This window comes from Sander lucioperca, chromosome 3 (genome assembly GCF_008315115.2).
Source record: "Sander lucioperca isolate FBNREF2018 chromosome 3, SLUC_FBN_1.2, whole genome shotgun sequence".
NCBI lineage: Eukaryota > Metazoa > Chordata > Actinopteri > Perciformes > Percidae > Sander > Sander lucioperca.
The window spans coordinates 16,479,385-16,493,994 of NC_050175.1; the positions used below are offsets into that span (position 1 = coordinate 16,479,385).

The following is a 14,610-nucleotide window of genomic DNA, read 5'->3' on the forward strand; positions in this document are numbered from 1 at the left end:
CTCATTTCCAGGCTGAGTGGCCAACATAGCATGGTACAACTCACTCCCACATGACAGGTAATGGTGTGCGAGTATATGTATGGTAGGTAAATTACCTACAAATATTAACATACATCAACAGCAACATTAATGATGCCTTCAGAATGGTTGAAGAATAACAGAAAACTAGAACTGCACTTCACAGCTGAGGCTATAAAGAAACCTGTGCCTAGTCTGCTTGAGCCACTTCTCGTTTGTTGATCGTGAACACAACTGCTGGACAACTTAGCTCTTCCTCATTCAGCAAAGCCAATTCCAGCACGTAATCTGTCTTTGCCAGCACTGCTACTGCCTTGTATTGCAAAGTAAATGTAAGAGAATGTAAACATGAGCATTTAAAAAGTTGCACTATGAGTTCCTGCATGGTTTCAGCGCGATTTAATTTTTGTCTCAAATCGTTGGCATCTCTCCTTGATCCACTAGCTGCCTGCCCCCTGAATACACTGTGAAAAAGCCCGGTCTCGGGAGACAACACAGGGGTCGTAAACGTCAAACACTAGAGGCACAGGCTGTGCACCAAAATGCAACAAACCACTCCAGCCAATCACCGACAAGATGGTTGGGGGAGGGGGTGGGGGTTAGTGACAGTTAGTCAGTTAGTCATGACAGTTAAGGCCTTTTTATGGTCCTGCGGAGGCTCTACGCAGAGCTTTCACCGTTGCCTACGTAAGTGACCTGATGTTTATACTTGTGCGCTGGTGTGTGCGTCGAGCCTGTATATATGTGTGTGATCCCAACAGATCCCGTTGCTCTGGACGGAGACCAGTGAAGGCCATTAGAAGCACTTTTCCGGTGATGGCTGATCGTTACTGAGCAGCCTCCAACTGAGAGAGACGACGTAAATGTGCCGTGAGCAACGTGTCTGAAAGTCTTCTGGTAGCTGTGCCAAGAGAAATCTCAATCATTCCGAATACTGTAGAGACGGAGAGCATAGGTATATGTAAGGAGATAACATAGGCACAGGCTAATTATTGCTAACTAAAATGCTACTTAACATTAGTAATTACACTTAAACAGCTAAGACGAAGCTGAGACGAAACTGCCTGCGCGCTTCTCCTGTACTATACGGTAATTCCTCTACTATGCGACAGTAAGTCGCGTGGTTATGACACAATCGTTAGCCTATTTTTACAAAAACTGCTACGGAGCCATAACGTGAGGTACAAGGTAATGGAGCCTTTTATACACTGTCGTGTTTCTTTAAAAATAAACAAATGGACAAATCGGAGTCTTTAAACGCTTCAGATGTAAAGTTATTCGCTGTCAAAGTAGTGCCAAAATGAATGGCAGTCAATGGAATGCTAACCGGAGGTGATGGCTTGGTAGCATCAAAATGGCGCAATAGGAGGTTCGCGGTCCGAGGAGAAGCTTACCCCCTTGGGTAGAGCGAGGGAGAAGTGAGAGAGTGACGGTGATTAGCTTCGGAGCGAGTACCGACTCTAGAGTCATAGTGAGAGAAACAAAGCTTCTCCCCTGTGCTTTCTGACCAAGGTGGGAAATCTTTAGCAGGAAAAGTTAACCCTCTCCTTGATTGCATGTTGTTTACGGAGAAGGAGAACCAGGAAATGAGTCAGGGGAAATGCAACGCTACCAAGCCACGGCCGAGCGACGTGCGTCTCTGGGACGTCTAGTTACATTTTTCGAGAGGTGCACGTCAGGCTACGCCGTAGGGTCCGGCATAGACGCAGAGGGGTCTGCGGGGGTACGCCGTCGATTCGACACAGAAGCATAAAACAGCCTTTAGTCAGTTAGTCATGACAGTTACGGAAACATGGGCGAGCTTGCTCAGTTTTGTTTGGAATTTACTTGGAACAGAAGTGACCATGCAGGAACTCATAGTGCACCTTTAACAAACGAGTTTCCTGAAGGGGCACTACTGCCATCTAGTGTTGCATCTATGCTTTGATAGTAAAGCAGCCTGCCCAGAACTGAACCACTCAGTACACTGCACTGCAGGCATCCACAGCACAGCTACACATTAACACACAAGTTTAGTGTAGATTAGTGCCTGGCATGTAAGCACTGCTGCCTGTGTGTCTGTGTGAGAGAGAGACAGAGATGGCAGCCAGCTGTGCTGCATCCACAGCCATCCTGGAACCCTTGCTGGGTTGTTAATGGTTGTTTGGAGGATGATTCATTGACACCTGAGGGGACTCATATGTGACGAATGTCTTTATGGCTCTATTATCATCTTGATGAGTACATGCACATATACAAACTTGCACACAAAATATAGCCTTAAGGGAACAACTACCTATGAAAAGAAGAGTATGTTTTGTGTTTTGTACTGTTTATCAGTAAACATTATCAGAAAACATTAGTATACTCTATGTAGGTTAGATCTTCTTTGGTATTTAACTTGATAGAATCAAACCCCACAACATTCTATGTATCAAGTAGAAAATTCAAACATAAAATAGATAAGCTAAAACATGCAATAATCTAGTAAAATCTGGTTAATGCAAAAGCTAAAATATGATAGACAACAAATGCAAAACCAGAAAAAATTAACAGTTGGAATTCAGCATTCTGACATATTGTACTGTAAGTTATTCCACAGTTTAGGGGCTATACTTGCATCACAGCTATCGTTTTCTTTTTGATTTTTTTCATCGGTGTGAGACATATAAAAAGGACTTTATGTTAGTGTATGTATAGCTTAAGTATTGGATATCGATATGCATTGGAGCTCTTCCATGCAGTGTATTAAATCATTTTAAAAGCTATTCTAAAACATACCAGAACCAGAGTAAAGAGAATAAACCAGGAGAAATAGGATCAGATGTGGTTTGATCTCAGTTAAAAGCCTGACAGCTGAATTTTGAACAACCTGAATTTAAATTTGACTTAGTTGTGCAAGTAAAAAGAGGATTAATGATCTGAGTGGGCTGTAATAAAGGCATAACGTCCTTGGTGTCCTAGAAAGAAACAGTAGATCTGAACTTTGCTATTTTTTTTAGATAAAAGAAGCATTGATTAGGCCAGTTTTGTGATATGCTGATTGAAATGCAAACAAGAATCCACAAAAATACTAAACTCAGAAATACAGGCACTACACGGCTCCAATAGGAGCCAAGTGAATGTCAATGATCTTAAGGATTGCCATCACAACCAATGATTAAATGTTCTGTCTTATCAATATTTAACTAAAGGGAGAGACCTCATCCAGAATGGTCATGGACAACAGCAATTTACATCTTTTCCGAATGAGAACATGAAAGACTGAAATCGTATGCTAATAATTTTATCTCATACGTCATTCAGAAAACTAATCTTGTCCACATAGGGCTTACATTATGTTTTAGCTTTTTGCCCTGTAGGTTTGAGACATTAGCATTTACAAGTAACAGATGCACCGTCTAAGATCAGTGGAATAATGTGAATCCACAGGGAGCCTTTTATTCAAATGTCTACTAGGAACAAACACACACAGATCAACACTGAAGGTTCTGCACTTCCTGGAAAAATACATCAACTTTCATGAAATATGTTCCAATAAGCCACACCACCCCAAAAAAAGTTCATCCTTGTGCGAGCCGACATAAAACTTTCTGTAAAGATGTGCGGTCCTCACAAGTAAGGTTAAAAACGATACACGCAGATGTTTTGCTTTATGAATACCAAGCGTTTTGCCAACACCAAGATGTTTTGAGACACCTGGTATCTTAACTGCAGGAGGCAGAGAAAACTAGAGGGAGATGGAGAACAGAGGGGAGGAGGAGTGAGAAGCAGATGCAAGCAAAATAATCTACATCAGGAATGAGGCAGGGAGAGAGCAGAGGCGGGTGGGACAAAAAATGTATCTGAAAAATGAGGAATGAGGAGATGGTGGAAGAGAAGGGTGAGGAAAAACAGGGAGAATGAGAAGAGAAGGAAAGCAGATGGGAAGAAACACTATGGAAAGAGGGGAGGAAGACATAGATGTCAGAAGTAGCAGATGGGAGGATAAATTGAGAGGAGGCAACAAGGGAAAGGAGGAGTGCTGACTCGCCTTTTGAACTGTTTCCCTCCTCTCATCTGCTTCAGCTCCTCTTTCTGTCGGCTCGTCTAACTGCATCTAAAGTAGTAATCTGTATGCTTCATATACCAGTGCACCCATACACTCTTATTAGTGTGTGTGTGAGAGAGAGTGAGAGTGAGTGCGAGAGAGAGAGAGAGAGAGAGAGAGAGAGAGAGAGAGAGAGAGAGAGAGAGAGAGAGAGAGAGAGAGAGAGAGAGAGAGAGAGAGAGAGAGAGAAAAGGGGCAGAGGGTGGATGCATAAGCACGAGATAAAATGTGTTGTGTACTCATACACACTGCAATGTGAGTCAGTGTGCGAAAATACACTCAAGTGTGTCGAAAAGAGAGAGCTCCCTAAAGGTGTGGTCAGACAAAGCGTGAAGCAAATTGTAGACATGAAATCAATGAAAAGATTGGTGGGCACGAATTATAGCTCAAATTCAAAAGGTTTAAAAAATATCAGCTGATCCCAATGTTTTATGACTCTGCTTCATAAACATCACGGCTGTCTCCTAAACGTCAATGATTAAAACCACTAGTCAGGAAGCCTTTTGTCAGTTGAATCACTACACATGTTTTAGCTGCATCATTGTACACAGAGCAACAGAGGATAATAGCATGGCACGACATAAACTTTTGCTAGTGAAGTTGGCTAAACTACTTTTGCCGGTAAACTTCACTGTCATGTGACCGGCCGGCTGTCGCCGTAATTTCGTAGGATATCATACGAATTGTTGTGCATACGTTTTCGTATGATATCATACGAACACATTCCTGTAGGCTACATGACTCTCATGTAGGCTACATGAGACTTTCACCCAGAAGAGCGGGGATGGCGTCCCGCGTGTGATGTTCCCTTTCTACGTTTGTTCTTTTCCTAAACCCAACCCCGTTCTTTTCCTAATCCCAACCGTTTCTTCTTTTCAACTGTTTCTTCTTTTCCTAAACCCAACCGTAGCCTCGCGATAACATGCCACGTGGCTACGCTGTGAGGTTGCAGACTGCCGTCCACTGTATGCTTTCTTTGTGTTGCATTACGTTTTTTTGCTAACGGCAGTTTTCTTTACAACATTGTTGATGCGGAGCACATTAGTAAAGCCACTGTAGCAAAGCGCCATCAGAAAAGTGTGACTCGCTCTGAAACGTTTTTGTGGAATTCCCTGGACACAAACCAGTTAGAGACATTAAAAAGAAATAAATGATTGTAAATCATATTTCTGTTAATGATAGTGCTGCAGCTTCAGAATGGGATTAGTAGTAGTTTACTTTTTCGCCCACAGTATTGCACATAAATTATAGGTGTAGCCTACTACCATTCCAGTTTTCACCAGTAATATTATAGGTTACCTGTGATTAAATATGAAATGAATACACTATATTAGATCTCACGCATTGACTCCAGCAGCAATTTTCTCCCACAACAATTTTCGCCATTTTGCAGCAGCAGCCGTGTTGCTTTTTTTGACAAAACATATATTCAAACTCGCCGATATGTGCGCATGAGTAGTTCCGCCAACCAGTTTGTTTGTGGTCGTTACCATGGTGAATCGTAGTATCATGGCTCCATTCATGCTGCCTTTTTATTGTGGTGGTGCACATGCTTAACTCTGAGTGAACCTACTCTGAGTTGATTGAACCAACTCGAATCAGCTGTTCTGGAACCGAAAACTCAAGAGTTTCCCATCTCAGGGTAAATCAACTCAGACATCAGGGTTAGACTCAGAGTTTGTTAAACCTCCTTCCTGAAACAGACCCCAGAAGTCAAATACAACACATGAATAACATGCACTGAAAACAAATCAGTTTCGAGTTCACACACTGGAGAAAATGGCTGTGACATAATCTAAGTCTCCATGCATTTATCTGTGCATTGATCTCAAAAACTAATAAAAGTTGCATCCCACCCCAATGTTCTAAAATCTTCAACATTACAAATATAATTGAAATAATTACATGAAATACATATTTTTACTGATTGTTTGGAAAGGCAGTGTCACGATCTGTAAGGTTTGCCTCTTCTGCTGTTGCCTTGTTTTGCACTTTTTATTGTGCATGTAAGTGCAGCTTCGCTCTAACAGGCATTTTTACATCCAGCTGAAATTAGAACAAAACTCTTGAGTCTAACGCCTGTCAATACTTCTTATGTTCTTTGAAATAATGAAGACCCTTTGGAAATTGGTTCATCCAACTTTCAATCAAAAGGTTCTCGCTATAAATAAGACAAAAGTGTTAGATGTTTTGTTTTTTGTTGTTTGCACTGTTCTGCAGTGTGTGTGTATGTGTTTCTGTGTGGTGCCAAAGAGACAGTGAGTGAGAGATTGGTGTCAAATATAAAGACTTCATCTGACAGAGATAATGTTGTCTTCCTCCATTGGGCCTCGAATACCGTCCTCCCACCACCCTCACCTGACTTAGGACATGCACGGAGATTGTTACACCATGTTTCTTAATTAATTAGCAAGCAATGCAGAAGTTGTTTGTTGTTTCTTTACTTTACGCCTTTTGAATTGGTACGGTATTGTATTTCGACTATAAGAAAATTTTTTTCTTAGAATTTTTTTCGTTCTTTGTTCCTCTATTATCTCTTATCACCCCCTCTTCGCTCTCTGAGTCTAAGAACCTCTGATAATAGTTGTTTGTTGACCTCTGACGACTTGAATCCTTCTGAGGGGGGTGTGTGTGTGTGTGTGTGTGTACTCCAATCAGTCATTACTTACATACAGCCTTCAAGGCCTGTAATTATTCAGCTTTGATGCCCCCCCACCTGCTCATTTCCTGCACAAACACACACACACAAAAACACATCTCTCTGTTGTTCTTGCAATGAGATACAGGCACACAAATAAATGCACGCTCACAGATCTGCACACATTCTTCAACACTCAGTCATGCTGTGAGAATAATTGTGCTTTAGTGAAAACAGGAAAACACACTTCACATCTCTGAGACCAATCTCTGCCTTGGGCTGTGCGTGCGTGTGCGTGTCCGTCCACCGTTCAGTGGTCTACAACTGTTTTTGTGACACCAACATAACTTACAGATCTCTCACTGATATCAAATCAATACAAGATGTGCAAAAGACATTCTGACACAAGTTGATGAGTGTCGGCCACAAGGCAAGCAGATGTAGCCATGACACTTATTCAATATCTCAAAAACATGATCATACTCTGCACATGGCCTCCATCTTATTTCCCACACACATACAATTCCCTCTATTTACCCCAAGCACATAAAGAAATAATGGAATTTAGTGGAGGCACAAACACTTACATTTATTATTGATTTCTGTAGTTATAATTACTCTATCTTGACAGGGTGAATGTGTTTTTTGAGATATTGAATGTGTGTCAAGTTATATTGCTTGTAGCCAGCAGTCTGAAAACTGTGTGTGTGAGGTATTTTATTTTAGGGTCCAAAGTGGTAGACCGACCGACAGACACGTGTCAGAGCCATCCCTTGAGCCATGACGCTAGCATGGCTAAAAATGACTTAAAAACTATTTATTTTAATCAGATAAATAAAGGCAACTCAACAACAACTTGTTTTTTTGTGGGGTGGAATTAGCAGTTGAAACAACGGACATCTTCATATTAATTATGTGGGAGTTGGTTTTATAAACCATATCACCACAACAAAGGGCATTATGATGACTAGGAATTTTAGTAATAGTGGAAAAATAGTAAATATTGGGAGTATGTGAAAGATTTTACCTTCCTACAATTATTATTCAAGAGTGTGAGAGACAGATACATTAACGTCACTCTAGTTTTGACACTCCAACTTGCAGTGTGTATAGGGAATAAAATCAAATTTAATATTACAAAAGAATAAACAATACCGCCCTGCTGTTACTTCATGCAGCAGCAATTCTCCACATTTACATCCCTGCTGGGCATTTGTTAGCTATTCTTTACCCATACACAATTACTAAGCTTACATTCCAGTGATTGAGAGAGGAAAAACACACAGCAGCTAGTACCGCATATCAAGAGTCCTCCAGCAGTAGAGGGTGAAGCATTTCTCAGGGGACCTTGGACAGTTGAGGATAAATAATTAATAACTGCTTATCAGTGGATAAAGTGGATGTTGTTCAGGGCTAAATGAACTGAGCACTGACTGGGAATGCTATACAAGTACACATACACACGCTATTGGCTATTTTCTCTCTTTATTACAGTAAATGCATCTGTCTCTCTCTCTGCTTTCTTATTGTTAATACCTTTTTCATGAGCTTCACCTTTACTCTCATGTCTCATCAAACATCCATCCTCTTTACTTTCTTGTTTCTCTCATGTCTTTTTAAAGTACAGATCAGGTGGCATCTATTTGACAAACCTTCCAAATCCTCTACAGCCCTGAGCCAGACTCAACATGAAAACATGACAGACTAAGGATCTGACACCTGACAGTGTACATCGTCAGATATTGTAGATCTTAAAAAGGTACACTGTGTAAGAATTTCTCCCATCTAGCGGTGAAATTGTATATGACAACCAACTGAATATTACTTTCTAGCGCCTCCCATTCCATGCAAGTTTTAACTCCTACGGTGGCCGTATGCCAAGATTAACATGGCTTCCAGTACGAGTATTAGTGCGGTCGTTATTCTGTATATTGTACTAGATTAATAGTGTATGGCAATGTTTACAGCGTAGGCTACATATTTTTCTCCGTGAGCAGAGTCAGAGATCAGTTGATGCGACGGATAGCGAGGGAAAGCTAAAGGAAGAGGGAAAGGTAAAGAAAAACCAAAAGACAGAGCCGGTGGCAGTGGATCGGTGAGACCTCCTAGGCAAAGAAAAACTAAAGAGACACTCTCCAAAGATGACGAGGAGAGAGTGGAAGTCCTTCAAAGACAAAGGAGAGAATAAACGGAGGTTTGTGTTTTTAATATATTTATCTGAACAGTATGAACAATGTCAATGAAACCGAAATTAGCTCTTAGTATCTCCATCGTTTACAAGCAGCTGTTCTAGCTGTAGCCTAGTCTGTGTTACAACTACATGACGTGAGTTGTCTACCAGGGAAATCACAATGTTATGCCCAACCATGCTATAGTTAGCCAAGCAACTATAAAACTTCAAATTTACACAAATAGACTGAATTACCTGTCGAGAAGAAAGCAGGCAACTTTGGCGTCCCTTTTAAAATCCTTGCTCCTCATGAGCTCTTTCCATCTTGGAAAAGCCACTCCAAGATTAACTTTGGTCTTGTTGCTTTGCCTGTTGCGTTGTCGTTTTAATTCTCTTTTCCGTTACATATCCTCGGGAATAGGTGTGATCCTCCATTTGCCATCGGAGCAACTCGCTCGTATGTATTCTGAATGGCAGATTCTACGCGTACGAGAATACTTTGATTAGTTGGTGGAAGTAATTACACATGAATGAGCACATATTTGTGAAAGAACAAAGTAGGGCTGGGCGATATGGAGAAAATCAAATATCACGATATTTTTAACCAAATACCTCGATATCGATACCGCAACGATATTGTAGGGTTGACTATTGGTGCTTTCACAAAATATTTACACAATGAGATTTTTGATAAATAATCATCAGTAATGTGGATATAATTACTAATTGGGTAAAGGCAAATAATAGAACAGTTACAACAGTCTGGTAAGTTCAGAAAATGACAACTTTACTGTAATGCAGCCTTTAAAACCAGGAAAAGACAACACTTATGCCATATTACGATATCCAAAATCTAAGACGATATCTAGTCTCATATCACGATATCGATACAATATTGATATATTGCCCAGCTCTAGAACAAAGGGATTTTTGCTAAGAATCAACTCAAAACATTACATAATGTACCTTTAACTTTTAAACTCACAACTATTGTTTTTCAGTGCTCACACCAGATTCAAAACAAGTTAAAAGATGATCCTTTTAAATGGAGACATTAATGAGTGAGCAGCTGCTGCTGAACTGATCGTGTTCTCTAATATATCTTACCTTCACGTGGAAATCAAATCTGAACACGAGTTACATCTTTATAGTCTGACAGAGGCCATCTGCATTAACTGCTCTCATTAATCATCTTCCATTTGCTACCGGGGCTCGTATACCGTACATACTGTATGTAGCCCACAGAAATTTACCCTTCATTCACTTTGCAGTTCATGCAACAGAAACCAGTACATACTCTGTCATACTGTAATTCTCCTTACCAACCTCATTAAATTCACATACATCTTTTTAGCTTGATGAAGTGGGTTTGGCTACAGTAGAGAAAGCAGCAGTGCTGCTAATAAGCATCCAGCTGGACAAATATCACGAGCAAATGAGATAAAACAAAGCACGAATCATCACATCAAGGCAGAAAAGGGCTACACTGTATATTTCTGCTACATTCAGAGTGTCTCAACAGCAGGAGTGGGCGATAATAAATATACATAACCACAGTTTTATTTCATTTTAAGTTATGACAAGGTAAACTTTCTTGAAAATCAATTCGGAAACGGTTTATAGATAATTTAAAAAAAAAAAAAAACACACACACACACACTTGAACGTCTGGGTAATCCAACAAAACAAATACCTGACATATACAGTTATTTATATTTAAAACAAATATATAAAACATAATATAAAAATACTGTCAGAATGAAATCCTGGTCACTGATTTACAAAATTGTATCAAGCCAACATGGCTTAATACTACCAGATATATTAGAGAGATAACACAGTAACATGGTGTAAATAGTATGGCAGCAGACACATTGACATGCTCACACAGTAGGCCTACATGGCCAAATTACCTGCTGTAGTAGGGCTGGGCGATATGGAGAAAATCAAATATCACAATATTTTTTACCAAATACCTCGATATCGATACTGCAACGATATTGTAGTGTTGACTATTGGTGCTTTCACAAAATTTACACAATGAGATTTTTGATAAATAATCATCAGTAATGTGGATATAATGACTAAGTGGGTAAAGGCAAATAATAGAACAGTTACAGTCTGGTAAGTTCAGAAAATGACATAACTTTACTGTAATGCAGCCTTTCAAACCAGGAAAAGACAAAACTAATGCCATATTACAATATTACGATATCCAAAATCTAAGACGATATCTAGTCTCATATCACAATATCGATATAATATCGATATATTGCCCAGCTCTATGCTATAGGGCCCCCATGAAGCCTGTGTTAGGTATATGCACCATGTAAGTACAATATTCACAGAATTAATACAATTTTTCAAACTAGATTATGACAGGGTTCCTCTTCAAAACAAGGCTTCAACATGTATGTAATAAAGCAGGATGCAGCTTAAGGCCTATATCACTTGATCTTGTGTTAGAGTTTGTAGTGCAAAGTCCCATATACCGAAACAATGTAACAAATAATCATATATCCAAAATCCAACAGCCACACAGTAAACTTAGTTTTGGCCTTGCATCCAGCCCTTGTACATAAAAATAACTTAATAGAGGAACTGTTTTCAGAGCAATGATCTCCACATTAATACCAATGATATTCAGTTTCACTAAGAGCTACTTTTACTACAATAAGCCCGTCACCCATATACTGTATGTGCAGATGAAACTGCTCACAGTAAGGTCTGCAGGTTGTCAATATTAATTATCATATTTACAAATATATATTACTGTTATATTTGTATAATTGCAATAATATGTCAGCTCTATAGCTGACAGTTTCAAATACTTGTCTGCAAACCACAGAGCATTGAATTGTTACTTTTGCGTTCTTTCTACCAATGAAACCATGAAAGAGCAATGGCGCCATCTAGTGACCAGTTAAAGAAATTAGTTGCATCTACTCATAGATATTGTTCTATATCTATGCATCTACTGTCCTCGCAGTTAGAAACCATAACTCCATAAATTAATTAGCTAAACGTAAACATCTAGGCTATATACCAGATTGTTTATATAAAGAGTATGGTACACATTCAAGAGGGCAGCAAACCAAACGACGTGAGTCTACTTTCTCTACATCGGGCATGAGCCAGAAACATGTGCTTATTCATCACACTACCTTCAAAACACTTACTCTGTAGCCTACAGAATATTGAACTACCGAGCAGATTTTACTGTTGAAAGCAGGATGCTAGTATCGCAGCCTGTCACACCCATGGATGTATAATAAAACCGAGTCTAACCGTGTGAAGCAGTGGTGGCAGACATCTCTGGCCAGTTTGTTGGACACACAGCACGCCAGCGGCTCGGCAGAGTACACCAGCTCTCCTCTCTTGATCCTGGTTGTCGTCCGAAGACCGTTACCTTTTCCCGAGCTGACAAAACGCTCCAGCATCGGTGCCATCGTCGGTTTTGGTTTACCCCATGGATGTTGTAAGAAAACTGTTTTCCCTCCACGTGAACCGAGTAGTGTTTACATCCGTATTTGACGCACACGGTGCGTCATGGCGTCACAAAAACGTGCACACATTGGCCATTGTAGGTACACGATCCGTTCTGCACATGCGCAAAATGTTCGCGCATGTGCGGTTGTACGAGGATTTACGACACTGCACGATCTGTTTTTTTTGTTTTTTTGTTTTTTTGTTTTTTTTAAAACTTTATTTAACAAATTCAGGCCACTTCAAACTTCGTTTGACAATTAATACATGGAATACCAAATACAGACTAGGTATCCAACAATAACAAAGAACCAACTGAATTATAAAGAAAAAGAAAAGACAGAAAAGTAAATAAATAAATAGAGGTCTAGTCCACAACCAATATTTGTATGATCTGTAGCACATTCCCTGCTTGTTTAGTTTTTATACGTTTCAAAGATTTCTTATAAATGCGTAATTCATTCATGAACACACAACATAAGGGTCTCACCTTCAAAAATCTGCATTTGTGGATAAACTTTTTAGCTAAAATAATCAAGGTGTTATACATCTGGTCCCTTTTTTTGTCCTCCATTAACACTCCCAATTTAATGTCCCCATAACTCAAAGACGGTGCTTCTGAATCCTTTTCAGAAATCCAATTATTGATCAAATCCCAAAAAGGTTTGGTTACATTACACTCAAGAAATAAATGTTCTAAGGTTTCTATATCTGAATCACAAAAAGTACAATTATTCTCGTCAATGTTAAATCTTTGTTTAAGAAACCAATTACATGGATATATATCATTCAACACTTTAAAATGAGTTTCTTTTGCTTTCTGTGAAACAGGAAGAGTGAGATATCTGGTTCTTATTCTCCTTACAATCTCTTCAGGATAGACTTGAAGTAAGTTCTTTCTTTTCAATGGTAAAGGAAATAATACAGATGTAAGGGCACCCCTTATAAATTTGTTTGTGCATTTTGCCACCTTAAAATCCCGGTCCTCTATAAACAGAGAAGGCATGCGTGGTACTACTGCGTCATGCTGCAACATGCCTTTAACTAAATTCACCATTGCCTGTGGAATTGCTTTAATGACTACTGAATATTGTTTTTGGGTACACTTCACATAAAATTTACTAATGAATTCATCATAGTCCAAAAAAGTCCCACTTAAATCCATCAAATGTAGAATAGACCAGACACCTCTCTCAACCCAATCACCATAACATAACGATTTCCCTTTGTAAAGGATGCACCGATTATTCCATATTGGGAACTATGTGGAGTAAAGTTGTGTTTATAAATCATTTTCCAGTACAAGAGAACCTGCTCATGGAATCTAGACAGCTTGACAGGTAGTTTGGTAACATTAAAATCACATCTTAAAAGAAAGTCTATTCCACCACATTTGTCAAAAATCTTGAAAGGAATGTAATACCAGAAATCATCACTATCTTGAATACATTTTTTTAGCCACCTCAGTTTTATCACTCCGTTCATTGCTTCATAGTCGATCACATTTAAACCCCCTTCTTCTAAGGTTTTCACTGCATCACCTTTTCTCAGATAATGATGTCTGTTTTTCCAAATAAATTTGAAATTAGTTTGATTCATTAATTTAATTAGATTATCAGGGATGGCAAGAGAGAATGCAGGATACATAACTCTAGATAGTGATTCAATTTTAGTAATTAAAACTCGACCAAAAATAGACAGATCCCTCTGTAACCAAGAATTAAGTATAGCTTTGCTTTTCTTTATACCGACCTCAATATTTAGTTCTTCTCTAATTTTCCTATCTTTTGTTATTACTACCCCTAAGTATTTCACTTCATTCTTAACAGGAATATTATACAAATCTACAAGCGGGTGGTCATGTATAGCCATTAGTTCACATTTCTTAAGATTTAAACATAAACCTGAGGCTTTGGAGAATCTCTCTATTCTCTTAATCACCAGAGGGATCTGTTCAGACTTCTTGAGGAATAAGGTAGAATCATCTGCCAGCTGAGAAATAAATAGGCGATTACCTAGCACATTTAAAGGCTCTATATCCGGGCTGTTTTTTATGTGTATTGCCAACAGTTCTGCCACTAAAATAAATAATAACGGCGAACAGGGGCAACCCTGTCGAATACCTCTTTTAACCTCAAACCTTCTAGTTGTTCCCTGGTGGAGAGAAACTGAGCTATTACTGTCCTTATATAACATATTTATGACCTTAATAAATTCTGAGCCAAAACC

General features: G+C 39.2%; 1 protein-coding gene across 1 annotated transcript in view; it reads right to left on the reverse strand.

Moving 5' to 3' along the window:
* Positions 1-12,448, reverse strand: part of smyd3 (SET and MYND domain containing 3) — an 85,484-nt gene extending 73,036 nt beyond the window's left edge. The window contains exon 1 of the mRNA XM_031314067.2: positions 12,184-12,448. Coding sequence (XP_031169927.1) covers positions 12,184-12,344 — 161 coding nt within the window. The 5' untranslated portion in view covers positions 12,345-12,448. The remainder of the gene's footprint in view (positions 1-12,183) is intronic.
* Between the last annotated feature and the right edge of the window lie 2,162 nt (positions 12,449-14,610).